General features: G+C 63.3%; 1 protein-coding gene across 10 annotated transcripts in view; it reads right to left on the bottom strand.

Annotated features, from left to right (window-relative positions):
• Positions 1–17686, bottom strand: part of EEFSEC (eukaryotic elongation factor, selenocysteine-tRNA specific) — a 237228-nt gene that overhangs the window by 101644 nt on the left and 117898 nt on the right. For all 10 annotated transcript variants that reach the window (XR_004352207.1, XR_004352209.1, XR_004352210.1 and 7 more), the window contains exons 5-6: positions 13527–14183; positions 6996–7152 (exon numbers count right to left, since the gene is read on the bottom strand). Coding sequence is in view for 6 of the 10 variants with exons in the window: in XM_032648729.1 (XP_032504620.1) it covers positions 6996–7152; positions 13527–14183 (814 nt within the window). In the remaining 4 variants the exon portion in view is untranslated. The remainder of the gene's footprint in view (positions 1–6995; positions 7153–13526; positions 14184–17686) is intronic.

The following is a 17686-nucleotide window of genomic DNA, read 5'->3' as shown; positions in this document are numbered from 1 at the left end:
TGGCCCTAGGTGCTGCCACCACACACGCTGCCCGAGACAGGCCAGAGGCTTGCAGAGACTCACCGCTGGGACCCCCTGGGAAACAGCACAGTGTCTGAGAGCCGTGATGGAGAAGCAGTGAGCGCCGTGGGGACACGGACGGGCGGACCTCAGCCGGGGTCAGGGCAGGGAAAGAGGATACTTCTCAGCCCCCGGTTCCTCGTGCTGGAAGTAGGTCCCAGGCCCGCTAGGCACAGGCCAATGGCCTCTTCCTGGGGGCCCTGCCCTCACCGGGGCCACGGGGAGGCCCTGGCACGGCCCATGTGGATGACAAGGGACCATGCCCAGGGTGAGGCTGGTCGGCAGATGGTTTCTGTACACTGTGCCATGTTTATGTTAATCGCAGATATTTTTAACGTATTGTGTTACTCCACCCGTCTTGGTGAACGGTCCGTCTTGTAAAATTCTTTTAATGATGTTATTTTTTCTTGCCTATCTTCGTCATCTACAATTATTTATAATATCATTGTCTTTGTCTCAAATACTGGGTATAAACATTGTTGTAACAGTTCTTCGATGGGGTTCATATAATTTTTACAATTGCTTTGAAATGCTTCAATGGCCAAAGGGGAGGAGGGTTGGCCATTCTTTTGGGGAGAAAAGACACCCCAAGTGCTCCCTGCGCTTGGTGAAGGTCCCCCTCCATCAGGCTGGCTTCCAGGAGAGGCAGCGGTGGGTGGCTGGCAGCCGGAGCTGGCTCTGCACTGGGTTTCAGAGCTGCTTACCCACGGACGGGGGGGTGAAAGCCACAAAGGCCACTGTCGGGTGAGACGCCAGTGAGAGAGACGGATGGTCTGTTTTCATTTTATAGAGATTTTCTGAAACCTCGCCTTTCACCCCTCAACTCTCTCCAACCCGCTTTTCTCCCAACCGAGCTGCTTTCCGGAGTCTCCGTGGAGAGCCGGTGACAGGACCTAGGGGGAGGCCATTGACCGCCTGGGGAGGGTCCCCTCACCTCAGGGTCACTGCCCCGACAGAGCCGGCTTCAGGCCCCCGTGGGGCTGAAGTGGGCTGGGCTGTCCAGGCAGAAGGCAGCCGTCGGAGTGAGCCGGCCCGCAGCTGGGTGGCAGCCGGCCCGGGGCTGGGGACAGAGGGCAGCCCGAGGCTCCCGCCCCGCCTGCTCTCCGGAGCCCGCTGTGAACTCTCCGGGGCTCCACGGGGGGTTTGCAGCCTCCCTGGACCACCGTCCACACATGCCTCAGATCCTGGCCTCCTCTGCCCAAACCCCCTCAGTGCCCCCGGGCCTGCAGCGAGCCCGGCCAGCCCCTCCCCGGCCTCTCACTGAGCTCCCTCGCTCCCCTCTGAGCCGCCCGCCGGCTGGGGTGCAGCCCACCTGCCTTCCTTGGGCGGTGCCAGCCCTTGGACGCGGGGCGTGGGCCCAACACGGGCCCTGGCCTTGGGGCTCAGGGTGACCCGTCCTTTCAGGCCTGGAGAAGGCCTCCAAGCCTAGGCTCCCTCCCACGGTCTGTCAGATGGTGGTGGCCTGGGGGGGTCTGCCCCCGTGATACAGTTGGCCTGCCAGGGGACAGGGCGGCTGAGGGCGGCTAAGGGCGGGCCCTGGGTCTGGGCTTGGGTTTAGGACCCAGCCGGGGCCTGGCACCCAGGAACTGAGTAGGGCGGGGGAGTCTCCACGCCTTTGGCCCAGAGCTGTGGGCGCACCAGGCTCATTCAGTGAAATCTGCGTGCCAAGAGGAAAATAAAAAGGGAGAAAGTCTCCCACAGCCCCATCGTTAATGTTTTCACCTGGTTTCTTCTTCCTTTTCTCTGCAAAGCTTCTTTTTGCGTGGTTGGGAGGACGTGGCGTGTACAACTTGGTGTTCTGACTCTTTTCAAAGATGACTTTGAACGTCAGCTGCGGCTGCCTTCACCTGCTCTCACCCACGTCGCCCACGCGGGGAAACTGGGGCTCTTCCAGGGGACACTACCACCAGATGCAGGGTGTCCTCCTCACCCCGAGTCCTCCTGCAGGGAAGGGCTCTGCAGGGCACTCCTGGGAGCGCCGGGGAAACCAGACTGGGTGGCTGGGGATGTGTGTGGGGACAACACATTTTCCAGGAAAAGAAAACTAGTTTCATTTTAAACCTCAGAGGGAACATGCAGCCCAAATACCCGTTGTCCAAAGGCCTATTTATGGGAACATGACAGTACCCACAACCAGGACTCCTTGCGGACCCTCCCTTTGGCACCAAGATGAGTTTACACTTGCCCTCCTCACTGGGTTTCCAGAAGCCTCTCAGTGGAGCAGCGCCCATGAGAAGCACCCACTTCCACCTGGGGACTCCAGGGTCTGCTGGGCCAGGCGTCCAGATCCTCTGAGCCTCCGCGTACCCTTCAGGGAAGTGGGGCGAGCGCTGCAGCAGGAGGAAGAGGCAGCGCATCAAGGGCCTGGACCAACGGAGGCCAGATACGGGGCCCGACCTGATTCTATCGTGGCTGTGCTGTGTGGAGCTGAGTGTGGCCGACCACAGGACCTGGTGGCCTCGGCCCGCAGCCTGTGGGCGCACACACGGCAGGCCATCAGGGTGGCTTTGTGCACTGGCCTGATCCTCACAGCCCCTCGCAACTGGACGACTACCCCCATTTCACCAGAGGGAAATGGAGGCTCTGAACGCAGTGAGCTGCCCTCCTGAGCGGGCTCGGAACATGGGAGGCCTGTGGGGAGGCGGCGCGGCCCACAGGGTCCGCAGCTGAGCGACCACATCCAGGGACCACTGTCCACCACCCAGACAGTGGCTGTTGCTTAAACTCCTCTTTCTTAAAAATAAACCACAGGGACTTCCCTGGTGGCACAGTGGTTAAGAATCCTACCAAGGCAGGGGACACGGGTTTGAGCCCTGGTCCAGGAAGATCCCACATGCTACGGAGCAACTAAGCCTGTGCGCCACAACTACTGAGCCTGCACGCCTAGAGCCCGTGCTCCACAACAAGAGAAGCCACTGTGGTGAGAAGCCTGTGCACCGCAACGAAGAGTAGCCCCCGCTCGCTGCAACTAGAGAAAAGCCCGGGCACAGCAACGAAGGCCCAACACAGCCAAATATAAATAAATAAACAAACCACAGACAGCTTCCCCTGATCTTGTTTGCACGGCTGTCCACCCCGACCTGCTGCAGCCGAGCTGGAGACGGGACCAGGTGCGAAGCCTGAGAGGAGTCATAGAGGCCCAGCTCCAACTCCCATCTCCTCCAGAGCTCGCCTGGGCTGCGGCTACCTCCCGCGAGGGCCGGCCCTCGTGCTCCCGATGCCGCGAGGTGCAGGGCAAGGGCGTCTGCCCAAAGCACTGCTTCGCCGCATGCTGGACCAAGCGGGCGTGAGGCCAGGCGGTGGTGGGCAGGGCTCCAGCCACGCTGCTAAGCTTGTCTACGGGTCTCGTTCCCAAGGCTCAGTCTCCCTCCCTAAGACATGCGACGGGGACACAAGCGAACACCTGGTCCCGGGCCCTGGACGCCTGGCCAGCGCCGGCCCGGGGGCGCTGCAGTCTCGTGGTGTCTCTGAGCTGGACCTGTGGAGACAGGACGAGGCTCTCCTTGTGGGTGTCGGGACCCAGGCTAGGGCCGGTGCAGGGCCGGCAGGACCCCGAGGAGCCCAGACCAGAGAGCTGCCCGTCTGCTGTGCAGAGCTGCGCGTGTCCTCAGGGACACCGTGAGAACGGGGTGGTGGCACCCGGTGGGGACACTGAGAGCTGAGGCTGTGCTCCGCCCCGTGGGGAAGCTCAGGACCACGCTGGCTCCCGACTCGGTGACCCAGGCCCGGCCCTCATGCCCTCCGCAGCCCCCGCTTGCAGCCCTTCCCACTGCTCCTGCTGTGCTTCCCAAACACGCCCACACGCTCAGGCCTGGAGCACGGCCTCCTCCTCGTGCTTGGCCTGAGGAGGTCCACTGATGGGGCAGGATTCCGACTGACTGTCCCCTCCTCCGGGAAGCCTTCCTGGGCTTCCGACGCACACGACACAGACCTCACAGTCACTTGTGCACTGCAGCAGACTTCTGCCGTCCCGCTTCCCCTCCAGCCTTCCTTAAACCATTCTCCAGGGGGTCGTTTAAAATCGCGAATCAAATGAAGTCAGCCTCTTACTCGAGACCTGCCTCTGGCGGACCCCCAGGCCCCGCTCCCCGAGCGGCCCCTGCCGCGTCTGCACGCCACGCCCTGCCCCCGCTTAGCTCGCTCACACCCTTCGGGGCGCTGGCGCACAGTGCAGGCACTCCAGGTCGCTCAGAGGCACCGGCCGAGGGCCACCCGATGCCAGTGGTGCGGTGCCGGGACAGGGGCAGGTCTGTCCGGAGGAGCCGTCCCTGCCCAGCAACATCCTCCCACCACCCTCGAGAACCAGCAGTGCTGCCCGGTGGGTCCCCAACTCGTCTCGTAGGGCTTCCAGCCCCTGGGGCTTACAGACGGAGAGAACCCTTTTGAAGGAGCAGTTGTGTGAACATGGGGCCTTCCAACCTTGAGGCCGCCCAGGACTTTCTGGGAAGGCTCCCTGGGCGTCAGGACGGGGCCGTCCCTCTAGCCCATCTGGTTTCGAGGGTCAGGACCCTTGTCTCAGAAGCCAGCAGTGACGGCTCCATAAGACACTGCTCCCTTATTACGGCTCAGCTTGGACTCCTGAACCCGAGGCCCAAGTGTCCTTCCAGAAATTCAAGTAGAAGTCACAAGGCACCATGGCCAAACCCAGCCCAAAGGCGGGTTTCGTTTAGTTCAGACAGTTTTAGTTTTCAATCAGGAAATTTTCCATAAAAATTGAACCAGATGAAGTCTGATTCCTGGGCCTGCGTCCCATCGCATGGGAGCAGCGAGGCCCGAGCAGTGGTCCCTGTTTACCACGCTGCCCCCACTCCCTACCGCCTGCCACCGGACTCTGACACCCCGGCTTGGCCCTGTGGGCCTTGCCTCCGAGGTGAGAGGCCCCAGTGCACCTGGGCCTGCGGGCGGGGCAGGGAAGGACACCCAGAGGGCTCCTCAGTCGCCGTTCTGGCCGGCTGTCCTGCAGAGCCAGCGGGAGGCCCGTAGGCCACACTGAATGCCGCCCCGTCCACGGTCTGCGGGCCCCCAGACGCCCCCTGCTCCGGGGGCCGACAAGTGCACGGCCCCAAAACCCCGGGCTCCTGACCCGGCTCGTCCCCAACCTGGGCCGAAAGTCCCGCCGCTGCGCCACCTGGCGCTGGACGTCCGGTTTACTGAAGATTCTTTCACAATTAGCACTCCCAAAAGGTTAAAAGTAATCCTTTAGGGGAGGGATGGCAGGAAAAGACAAGCAGCGTCGGTGGAGGGTGGGGAGGGCGGGAGTGGGAGTGGGTGGGATGAAGGAATCTGACCAGTTATATTTAATAAAAAGCTTAAGAGCCACAAACAGGAAGCAGACCTATTAAAAGGCAACACTGACCTACGGCAGGAATGTGAACTCGAGTTGCCCGAAGCAGCGTCACCACGGCCCCCTGCCCCACCCCAGAACCCAGGGCCCCAAACACGCCTCCTCCCACGTTCCTGCTCTGGGACACCCAACGCTGAGTCTGCCTCGGGCTAGAGCAAGGGGAGCAGGGCAAGGTCGGCATGATGCCATCCACCCCGGGAGAGGACACGGACGCTGCCCTCCGTCCCTCTGTGTGGACCAGCAGGGCCCCGAGGCCTGGTGGGCGGGCGCCTGGGGTGGGCCTCTTCCCCCAGGCAGCTTGGCTCTCACCCCCCAGTGCCCAGAGGGCCCCACATGTGCAGGCTGGGGCCCTGGGGACTGAGGTCTGGACACGGGCCTGCACGTGTTCCCTGGGGCCCAGTTTGGCTGAAGTGACGAGCAGGAGTGGCCAAGGGACAGTGGGGAGGACAGGATGGGAGCCTGAAGCCCGGTGTTGTGGCTGGACTCTCACGGGTACCCCTGCCTGCCCGGGGTCCCTCATCCGTGACGGGGCTCCCGCCTCGGTAGAGGCCTCAGGGCACAGTCCCACAGTCCGGGCCGCAGGAAGCGGGCCTCTGCTGACCGCCGCCCTCCCTCGCGAGGGGCAGAGGGGGTCTCACGAGGCGACTGCTGGGCCAGGCTCTCAGGAGAAGACCCTGCTTCCTAGCCGGGCAGGCACCACCCCACACGGAGAGTCCGCCGGAGGAGCCGTGCTCCGAGGCCCCAGGCCCACCAGAGGCAGCCCGCCCGCAGCTTCCCTCCCCTAGTCCCGCAGCTCCAAGCAGCACAGCCATGTCCGGGTCCGCTAACGGAAGCACCCCTCGGGCCCGCCCTCGCCTGCCCTGGGGCTCTGCAGGCCCCCCCTCCGTCCCCCGCCCCGTCCTCAGGGCCTCCGCGTCTCCCTCTCTGCGGGCCCCCCGTGCCCCGCGGCCAGGCCCTACTCAGCTGTCCCTCTTCCTGGGATCCCCCGGCTGCCCACGGCCCTCTCCTCGTGCTCAGCTCACGGTCCACACCTCCTACACGGGTTCGCTCTGCCCCTCCCCCGACCACGGCCACCACACCTGGCCAGTGGGACCTCAGGAAGCTGGGCTGCGAGGAGTGACAGGGGTGGAGCTGAGGACACCTGGGTGCTCTGTCCCAGCAGCAGACGCGCACTCCGACCCCGCCGTAGACAAGTCCCACCTCAAACCGAGCGGGAGGCGGGAAAGGAGGTGGCAACGCACGTCCTGGGCAACCCTCTGGCTCCGGGGCCGCGTGCCAGCCCCGGTGGTCTCCCTCACCTACTGTGCCCCTCGGAACCGCCTGTTTGAGCAGCACCGTCCCGTCCACGCACAGGTCACGGGGTGGTGCAGTGGGCGGTCGGACCAGATGCCGGGTCCACACCAGGCTCCTCCAGGACACACACTGGCTTTCCAGCCACAGGTGGCGGGACCAGAAGCCATGATGCCGTGCAGGCTGAGCCCGCAATGCTGGCATGGGCGGGCCTAGACCCTGAGCCGAGGGCCAGTGTTTGGGTGCCGTCTCCACCTTCCCTGCACGGCTCCCGTGAACAGAGAAAAATGACCACACTCACCAGGGATGTGGACCTTGAACTTGCCACTCTGGCCGAAGGCGCTGGCAATGACCCCCAGCTCCCCAGTGGACAGGTGCACCTTGAGCCCCACGAAGAGCTGGATGTTGGTCTCCTTCTTGAACAGGGAGCGGCCGATCACACTGTAGTCGTCCATCACCTGTGCCCACACCCAGACCCGGAGAGAGCGTTAGTGCCTGGGAAAGGCTGGGCTGCCACACTGCCCAGGTGGTCCGCCTGTGCCACGGGTGATGCCCGGGCCCTCTTGCCACGCTCCCCCCCCCCCCCCCCCCACGGACACCTGCTGGGCCTGGGCCGCACCAGGCCGGCTGTGGGCACTTGGTTGGCTGGACGCACTCGGCTCGTCCACGTGGCACTTTCCCACCTGACAGATGGGAGGAGGAGGCACTGCCCGTCCACGGCCACAGAGCCCACAGGCAGAGGTGACGAGAGTCCGCAGCTGCCCGCCCACCTGTCCCCAAGCTGGCAGCGCTCCTCAGGAAAGCCTTCACGGCACTGCAGGCTGAGGGGATGGCACCCACCCTCTCTCCAGCATCCCCCACGCCGAGGAGGCTCTAAGAACCCGGCCTCTGCCGTCCCGCCCGCCACACGCACGTGTGTCCCAGCCTAGGGCCCCCCTCCCTGGCCTGGCCCACATCCATCCCGCAGACCGCGGCCCCACCTCCGCAGTGCCCCCACGGCTCTCCCTGCTGGAGCCCCATTTGCCCTGGCTCGTGGCTGTCCATGTGGAGGCCCAGGCTGAGTGGAGGCACACGTGTGTGTGAGGAAGCTGGCCTGGGGCAGCCCTGGCTTTGCCCTGAGCTGTGTTCCTCTGGAACCTTCTCCCAAGGGCTTGAGCTTGGGGCAGGAGATGTGTGAGTCCCGCCAGCCCTGGCCTCCGGCGGCTCAGGCGCAGGCCTCCCTGGACCTGCCAGGCTCCTCTCCAGGGCCTGTGCCAGGAAGGTGCCAGGCCTCTGTGCGGAGAGAAGGGAAGGGGGCGTGTGTGCACACGCGTGTGTAAAGACCAGCTCTACCAGGCCTCAGAATGCCGGGTCCCACTAGGGGGCCACGGGAGAGACCGGGGAGGCTTCCTCCTGCCCTCCCGGCCCCGTGCGCCGGCCTGGGGCAGCTGCATGGAGTCCGACCAGGCAGCAGCTCGGGCAGCCGCGTGGAGGCCGGACGTACTGCCAGTGGTGGGACCTGCTCCTGGGGGCCCCCGGGGGCCAGGCTCATAAACATCTTGCTTCTGCCCAAGATGCCACAATCTGGCCAAGGGCCAAATGGATGGATTGTTTTGAAAAGCAGAAACTGTCCCATTTACCCTAAAAACCTTTTGGAAAAACATATCCTATCCTGTTTGATTCATAGCGCTAGATGAAAGGTACGTGCATTCCTCCTCTCCCCAGTGATGGATGAATCAGATACAGGCAATGATAAGAATCGTCATTCCCACTTGCACAGCCCTTTGTAACTCAGTCTCGTCCCCACATGAGACCTCCTCCTTGTCCTCCAGACTCACAGGGCTCCCCTCGTGGCCGGACCCGGCTCGGCCCTCCGCACCGCACCGTCTGCGGGCGTCCCCGCTGCCGCTGCAGGGCATCCAGCAAGGCTGCAGGGTGAACTGAATGGAGGCAGCTCCTCCGACCTCAGCACAGGGGAGTCGAGGTGAGCAGACGTCACCAGCCCCAAATGGTGAAGGGTGGCCCCATCGCTTTCGCAGGACCCCCATCTGTACCCCCCACCAGGACGGCCTGCACGTGGAACTCGGTCCCAGCCTCGTCAGGAGCCCAGCCTGGTCCAGCAGGTGCCAGGACTTTGGCTGAACCGACCCAATGGTTCTGAACCAGCCATTCCACGTTCCCCACAGCCAGAGGCTGGTCCCGAGGTCAGCCTGGCCGCTGAGACTGCCTGTCGCTGGGAGGAGAGCCCTCGGAGACCCCCGACCCCCAGCCCCTCGGAGACCCCAGCCTGTGCGGACTGAGGCACCAGTGGGTCACACTGAGCCCTCGCAGAGCCCTTGTCTGCAAGGGATTTCCACGGCCACTTTGCAGAGGTCAGAGCTGAGCTCAGGGATGAGATCTGAGCGGGTCGCGGATGCCAGAGCCAGGGGCACAGTGGAAACTCAAACCCCAGCCGGCCAGGCCTTTGCAACGTCCCCGCAGGAGCGTTCCGGACTGGCGGGAGTGGCAGGTGCACATCTCTGCGCCCCCAGAACACACCCCTCCAGTAGTTACAGGGGGTGGGGCCGTGAGAGGGGCTCGGCGAACGGCTGCTGCGGGAGCCCTCATTTCATGACGCTGGTCAGAGGGGAGGCCTCTGCAGTGCTGCAGGAAGACCAGAGGCAGCATCTGTCCTGGGCTGTGGGAAATGGTGAAGCTCAGCCCCTCCGTCTCCGGAACGTGCGTGCCCCTGAGGGTTGAGCTCCTCTCCAGATGACGCTTCCAGCCGAGGCAGGGACCTCAGAGATCAGACACACCAGAACATCCAACAAAGGAAGACCTTCTGAGACTAGCCGGAGGCTTTTCCTTCTGAACCCACCGCCGTGACGAGGAGCCAAAGGCAACACGCGTGGAACCTGCGGGCGGCAGCTCCCTAGGAGCGACGCTGAGCCGCCACACAGTTACAGCCGTAGCTCCCAGGGAAACGTGCACCGTCTGCGTGAGCCATCCGCTTCGTCCCTTGGCCTTTGGTGGTTGGAGGCCGAGCTCCCCCAGAGCAGTCACTGCCGCTCACAGAGCCCGGGCCCTCACCTCCACACCAGGCGAGTCCCCTCTGTCCCCGGCCTCTGAGCGGGGACTTGGCTGGCGGCGCACGTAATTATGTCATTACACGTGTGTGTCTCTCTCAGGGCCGGCTGCCGTGATGAGGCTTGGGAATTGCCCAAGTTCTGGAGCGACTATTCTAATTCAAATTGGAGAAGTGGCAGCAAGGAGACAGGGGCGGCTGGCTGTGAAGCGGAGCCCTGAGCAGAGAGGGCTGGCAAGGCTAGGGCCCTGATCCATCTCCTCCAACTCTGCAATCTGGGGCATGGGGCTTCTCTGAACCTCAGTTCCTTCCTCTGGAAAAGGCTGTTGCTAGGATGAAGGGTGTTGGTGCTGGCAAGAACACCTGAGACCTGGTAGCAGGACAACTGCCCAGAGGCCAGAACCTCGATGACCAGAATATGAAGCTGGGAGAATGACAGAAGCAGTACCTGCGGCGGGGGCTCCTCTAGCCCACCCAGAACCTCGAGAGCGAGTTAGCCAACCCTCGGAGGACGGGAGCCGGGGGAGACCTGTGCCGCGAATGGGCCCTTGGAGTCACCGGGAACGACAACTCCCAGGTCCCTGGACGACGATGCCCGGTCTCATCTATCCTTTTTGGCCTCAGAAACCAGTGGCCAAGACTGCATCTTTCCCCCCACTGCAGCGCAGGACGAGGCGTGTCTGATGCCCAAGTACACTGGGGGGCAACGATCAACCCCTTGTAATCTCCTGGGGCAAACCCAGGAACGGACATTAGCCTTCAAGTTGTTTCATTTGGTCAAGCGAGTTCCAGAGGCCCAGGCGGGGAGGCCTCGGGCGGCCAGGCTCTGGGCGTCACCCGAGGGGGACTGTGCCACGCCCGCTCCCAGGCCGACCAGGCTGTCTTCCTCAAAACTCGGCCTGCCCCAGCACCGAACGGGCACCCGGCCTGGCAGTGACGAGCCTGGCGGCCCACGACCCCGACGCACGGAGCCTCCCTCCCTCTTTCTGTTCCCGTCACCAGGCACCAACGCAGGCAGAGTCTCTGCCGGTGCTGACGAGGAGGTACAAAGGCACCGTCCCCAGAGGCAGCTGCGTTCTCCTGGAGAGAAAGGGAGGCTAACTGTTTGCTGGGCGCTCGCTGCACGCCAGGCTCACGCTTCACGCCAGGCCCTCGCACGCGTGGTCGCGTCAGCTCCCCACCAACTCCGTTAAAGAAGCGACGGGTTCCGGGGGTGGGGGAGGGGTGCGACTGGTCCGCGGCCGGGCAGAGGCAGCAGCACCTGCTCGGTACGTCAGATCCAGAGCCAGCTCTTCCCACCGTGTCCGGCTGCCTTGACCCTGCATCTGTACAGCAACAAAAAAGGCAGTTTTCAAACGGGGGCCAATAAGCATTTCGGCAGCCGAGGGAGAGTCTTGGCTATCAGACGCTGTTTAGATGGCAGGAGAGAGGCCTGGGTTTGGGCCAGCACACGTGGGCAGCCATCGGATTTCCCCAGGGGAGGGCCCGCTCGGCCTCTGCTGCAGGAAGAACCTCTGTTCCTCGAGCAGCCTGGGAGCGGAGTGGGGGGCAAGGGGCAGCAGAGCCGGCCAAGCGGCTGGCTGGACCGCAGCATTGCCTCCTCCAGGAGTTGGGGGGCCTAGCCTGCCGGATGGCGAGGAACCCGCGCTGACCAGAGGCAGTCGCAGGCCGGCCCGCACCTGGTGCCCCGGGCACGTCTAACAAGCCATCAGCAGTGGAGCGGGGAGAGCTGGGAGCCGGCAGGCAGTGCCGCTTCAGACTTCAAAGCCGGCCAGCGCTCCTGGTGGCGTCTGCGTGTTTACCCTTGGTTGGGCAGAGGCCACAGGCTCCTCTGGCCATGCCCTCAGGCCCTTCCTGTCCGGCGCCAGTGGATGCCAGGCCCAGGGTGGCCGGCACGCCCGGCCTGACCCCACCACGGGGGAGAGAAAGGTGCAGCCACCTGGTAGCCCGGGCCGCCACGCCGCGAGGCAAGTCCAAGTGAACAGCACCGAGCCCGGCGCTCTGCGCTGGTACTTCACACACAGCGGCCTCCCCTCCTTCTACCGCCCTGAGAGGTGGGGAGCACGGCCCCCATTTTTCCAGCAAGGAAACTGAGGGGAAGAGACTCACCCAACGCCTGGCCTGCAGGGGCCCGTCCAGCGGGCCTGGAGCCCGTGCACACTGGGTCCCTGTGGCCTCGGCGGGAGACCTGCCATGCCCAGTCCTCTGCTCGCCCCCGCCTGGGTCCCCTGGCAGCCCCCGCCCAGCCCGCCGGCCTGCCTGTGCCCACCATGCCTTGGGCCCACCATACACGTGAGGGTGCAGTGCTGTCTTCATCCCGGTGGCCTGGAGAGGTGAGTGGGAGTTGGTGCAACACCTTTGTTTTCTAGTGATGTGGGTGGAACTACGCAAGCTGCCGTGGCCAGGGGGCGGGTGGGGCTGCTGGGCCCGGGCCGTGGCAGCAGTCAGAGGCGTGGGGCGGTGCAGGGCATTTACTATCCCAGGTATGAGCCCTCATTTGCCCACCTCCATCCATGTGATTGAATGATTGATTTTTGTTTGTGTTGGGTCTTCGTTGCTGAGCTTTCTCTAGTTGCAGTGAGCGGGGGCTACTCTTTGTTGCGGTGCGCGAGCTTCTCAGTGTCGTGGCTTTTCTTGTTGCGGAGCATGGGCTCTAGGCGCGCGGGCTTCAGTAGTTGTGGCTCGCGGGCTCAGTAGTTGCGGCTCGCGGGCTCAGTAGTTGCGGCACGTGGGTTCAGTAGTCGTGGCTCGCGGGCTTGGTCGCTCTGCGGCGTGTGGGATCTTCCCAGACCAGGGCTCGGGCCCGTGTCCCCTGCACTGGCAGGCGGATTCTTAACCACTGCGCCACCAGGGAAGTCCCACGTCCATGTGACTTTTACAAATGAGGAAACAGGGGCCCACAGAGTGAGCAACTTAGCGGAGGGCAGCCGTGTGCACCAGCTCCAGGGTGTGCACGAGGCAACACAGGAGCCCTGGCTCCGCTGGCTGGGCCGCAGGGCTATGCCCAAGCCCACGGGGCTGAGGATCCTGCATCTGGACCTGCGAGTGGGTAAGGAAGGGCGTCTTCTCATCTCCCCATGGGGCTGCAGAGGAAGGGGCGCAGGGCCTGAGCAGCCAGGGAGGATCCTGAGAAGGGAGGGGTGGGGTGGGAGGGGAACACCCGGGGGCCCAGGGGAGGGGCGAGACCAGAGGGCGTGAGCGATGGAAAACCCGGCACACCCACCGTGAGGCCCTGGACACCTCCTCCTGTCACCCGGCGCGCGCACTGACTCAGGGCTGGACCAGGAGGGGTGACCCTCCTCTGCTGCACGAGGATCAGAACCAGAGGGCCTGCTGGGAGCCTCCGGGCAGACCCCACACGAACCTGAGCTCCCCGACACTGGCGTCTCAGCACTGCTGCCCTGAGTGAGCGGAACCCGGTCGAGTCCCAGGACCACCCACTGCCACGCCCGAGCCCCACGAGCATGCACCACAGGGACACGGCGAGGCCTGCGTGTTCGCCCACCCATTCACCTGTGGCCCGGTAGGCGTGGGCTCCCAGGCAGGGCTGTAGGCACAGATGAGGGGGTCGGGGGGCGCCCAGGGAACCACCTGCACTGACCAGGCGGGCCAGGCAGGCTCACGGCCCCGCCTGCGTGTCAGCCTGGCTCTAACTGGCGGAGAGGACGCAGGCCACTCCCGCCTGGCTCCCTGTCTGGAGACCACAGGCGCCGGGGCCAGGTCTCCAAGGCCTTCCTGGCTGTCAGACCGGGCAGGGCAGTGGGCAGGAGGGAGGCGGAAGGCTCTTACCCGCTCCACGACGCCGTGCTTGTGCTTCAGCTTGTACACTCGCAGCCCGGGCAGGGCGCTCTCGGCGTAGTTCTTATCCTCCAGCCCGTGCAGCAGGACGCCGTGGAAGGCCAGCCGGCATGTGTTGGCGTGGATGTCCGCGTCCAGCCTGGAGCCAATCACCAGGCACAGCCGCGGGCAGGTGACGGGCTTCTCGAACTCCACGAGGGCCCACTGCTGCCGGGGGCAGCGGCCTTCGGAGGCCTGGCCCACCCTCCTGTCGGCCTCACCACCGTCCGTCTCGGCCGGCACTGAGCCCGGGCACAGGTACTGTTCCTGGAAGAGGTACTCCTGGGAGAAGTCGAAGGAGTCCAGCACGGGCTCATGGTCGAAGCTGTCGGGGGCAGGGCTGAAGAACATCACCCGGCCCATGACCGTCTCGTGGCCCACGGTGATGTGGAACTTGGCCTTGGTCTGCAGGGATCCCCGGAAATACGGGATCTTCTCCACGGACACGAGGGCTGCATGCACCGTGTGCAGAGACTCGGGGGCGCACACCAGGCCACGCTCCAGCAGCTTGGGGTCGAACTGGGTGACACAGATGCCCAGCCGGTCCCCCTGCACAGCAGAGGTGACGGGTGTATGGAACATCTGCATGGACTTCACCTTCCTCACCACCTGGTCGGGAGTAAGAGAGGGAGCGCTGAGGCCGAGCCTCAAGGCTGGAGGGCTCCAGCTGGAGAAGCCCCCGTCCCGGCGCCACCAACACTCACCGGCACCCGGTCACATGCCCCTTGCACGGAGCAGGCTCCACCCTGCAAACGCGGCGCCAGGCTCACAGGGCACCCAGGCCGGGATGCGGTCAGCGGTTACTGCCGCCCATCCAGCACCACCGGGGTCCCCTCTCCTGCTCCACCCCCAGGCCCCGTCCCACGCTTTCTTCCCCAGCCCTCTGTTTAGGTTTGCTTCCCTGCCAGCCCCACGCCTGCCAAGCCATGCCCGGCTGCCTGGAAAGCCCAGGACAAACACCCCTGCTCTGGAAGGTCTGCCCAGACCCCCGTGGGCAGGACTTGCTGTCTCTCCTCAGTGCGGCCCCAGCCCCTCCTGGCCCACACCGCCTGCTGTGCTGTCACTGCCTGCTCTGGACCTGCCCGCTGCCAGCCGGCGGGCTTCTCCAGGGCAGAGTGGCTCTTCATTGACCAGACACACGGTCCCCTGGGGCTGCTGTGTGGCAGACACTGTTCCGGGAGTGGGACAGAGCCAGCTACGTTTTCAAAGAGCTTAGCGTCCAGAAACAGAAACAACATTACAAATATATTAACAAAATTTATATTAATATAAATAATACGGACACATAACATTTTTGTGTATAGATACATGTAAGTAATACCACCATAATCTGTATACTGTTTATGAGATGCTCCAGAGGAAACGACACATGGTGACGCTGGAGGCGGCCCGGGGGTGGGGAGAGTCGGGCTGTTTGCCGTCAGAGGTCAGGGAGATCTCTGCGGAGCCCATGTTTGAGTCGAGACCCCATCGTAAGAACCAGCTGTGCGGAGGCCAGAGAAAGTCCACTCTAAATGGGGGGGACCCGCAGGTGCAAAGGCGGGGGTGGGGGGAGGCCCTGCAGTCGGGGGAGCAGGCCGGACGTCACCAGGAGCGATGGCAAAGGAGCGCCCGCCCGATCTGTTTCCAAAGCATCACACCGACCAACACACCAGCACATTTCTGCACCCACAGCTGCTAAATCAGGAACAGACACAGAAAAGGCCCCGAAAAACGTTCACAAAATGAACAAACGTCTACACCAAGATCCACGTCGCAGTGATAAGATCAAATCTGTGCTGGGACCTCTGGTTAGCGCAGCGGAGAAACGTGAAATCGATTTCCGAAAACCTGCCCTCAAAATTCATCACACCAAAGACAGCTCTGACCTTCAGGTCGCGAGCACCCCGTCTACGAAGTCGGGTGTGCGGAACCCCCGTTTTCTCCCCATAAAGGGGGTGCTGTGCTGACATGAGCCGCAGGAGCCCAGTCCTTTCCTGGAGAGCCTGATACTTACGTGTTTGTTTAAAGACCATTAACGACCTAACCGGGAGGTCAGGGGGCAGAGAAAGTGAGAAGCACAGTGTCAAAAGCCACAGCCAAGATCAATCAAAGAGAAACATAAAACATCTCTGAAATGGTCTGTAAGGGCATCGGGAAACTAAGGTTTTCAGAAATGCACCCCAGAGTAACCGGAGAATATTATCTTACACTAAGCGCCTGCCCAGCGAGGCAGGACCCAGTCATGCCTCCTCCCCGCCGAGCCGGGAGCTGTCCCCTGGCCCTCAACCCCGGAGCCCCTCCAGGCCAGCTCCCTAACACGTCTGATGAAGTAATTCCTCGGCACCAGCCTCTACAAGGGTTCCCATCTCCTACAGCGCGACTTTCAAACCTTGTGGGTGGAACTGTCGTGATGAGGAAGCCCCTCTGACCAACTGAAATTCCACAGCGGATCAGCGCCCCCACCCAGGGCACCCCCTCTGCTGCACCACCAGGACTCCTGCTGGCCTGGCTCCCCCGCGAGCGCGAGCGGCCTTCCCTGGAACCTCCCGCCCCACGGCCCACTGGACAGCTCTTAGCAACGCTTAAGCCCCGGCCCGGCCCGGAGGCTTGACATTTCCGCCCCCCCCCCCCCCCCCCCCCCCCCCCCCGCCCAGACACGCCTCTGAGCTTTGCACACCCTGAGGCTCCTCTCTCTGGAACTACCTCCACCTGGCAAATTCCCATCCATCCCTAAACCCCAGCTCCCAAGGCACCTCCTCCCTGCCCACTCTGGACAGAGCTGGTTGTTCTCCTCGGCTGACTCTGAACCTGACTTTCTCCGTGGTCACTGCTGGCTGACAGCTCTGTCAGCCCCTGCCTCCGTGCATTTACTGACTTAAATTACAGTACAAACCAAAACATCACCAGCAACGTCTGTCTCGCCATGTGCTCCTCCCCCAGCCAGTTCTCCTGCCTGCCCCCCACCGGAGGGAACTGCTCTCTTGAATTTGGCGTGTAACGTGTCTTTTCTTTTTATTGATACGTGTTTATAATTGTGTAGAGATTTACCGCATATGTAGTACACGTGTCTAATCGATAACTTGCTTTGTTTTGTGAGATTCTGAACTTGGAGTTGGTGCCCGTGCTGCCTGCACCTGCAGCTTACCTGTCGTGACACCGTGCATCTCACGGTGCACACAGGCCCCTGTCCGGTCTCCCATCCACGAGCCCCTGGGTCGTCTCCAGTTCTCTGCTGGACTCCTATGCAGGAGTCCTGCGGGTGCAGGTGTGGGGACAAGGCTGCAGGACCCAGGCCTGGACGAGAGCTGCTGGGCCACAGGAGAGTGAGCGCGTGCCTCCGCCAGGTAAACTGAGCGCCAGCGCACGTCCGCCCGGCGGATGCGTCCGCCCGGCGGATACACGTCTTCTCCACCGTTCGGCACTGTCTGACTTCTCCATTGCTGTCCATCAAATGTGTCTGTCTCTCCTCCTAGACCCTGAAGACGGGGCCAGGCTCCACCTGCTGCTGCACCCCCAGCGCCTGGCACGGAGGGCTGCTGAAAGAGCCGGCCCACGGCAGCCCCTCAGGAGGGAGAAGAGACGCGCCCCTCGGGGTGAGAGCACAGCTGGCAGAGCACGAGCTCGGACTCCAGACCCGCAGGGGCCTGAGCGGGGCCCGCGTGTTCACGAGCCTCCCCTGAGGGTGGCCAGGGCCTCGTGCCACCTGATGGTCCCCCCGGCCCCCCAGGCCCAGGGTCAAGCAGGCGCTATTCAAAGCATGTTCTCTTCCCCACGGAGCTCATGTTCTTAGGACTGAAATAATACAGATGCCCTAAGAGGGCGCCGTGAAGAGCAGCAAGACAAATAACTGTGCAAATCAAGATTTTAGGGCCCAGACAGGAAACTGGGAAACAGATCGACGGGGACGGGCAGCGGGGCACCACGCCATCGGCCGCCAAGCTGCCCCGGATCCACGTCAGGAACACAAGATCCCACTGAGGACGCTAACGAGGAGATGTGGATAGTTTCACCAGCTCAAGGGCAGGAAAAACAGGCTTTCCTGTCATTTTCCAGGCAACTTCGAGAGACACTCCTGCTCAACTCCCTCACCAAATCCTAAGACCCACGTGGAGGGGCCGAGGCGCCATCCA

This window comes from Phocoena sinus, chromosome 11, assembly GCF_008692025.1.
Source record: "Phocoena sinus isolate mPhoSin1 chromosome 11, mPhoSin1.pri, whole genome shotgun sequence".
NCBI classification, from domain to species: Eukaryota; Metazoa; Chordata; class Mammalia; order Artiodactyla; family Phocoenidae; genus Phocoena; species Phocoena sinus.
Note: the sequence above shows the minus strand (reverse complement) of the source record. Positions and strands in the feature narration are given on the sequence as shown.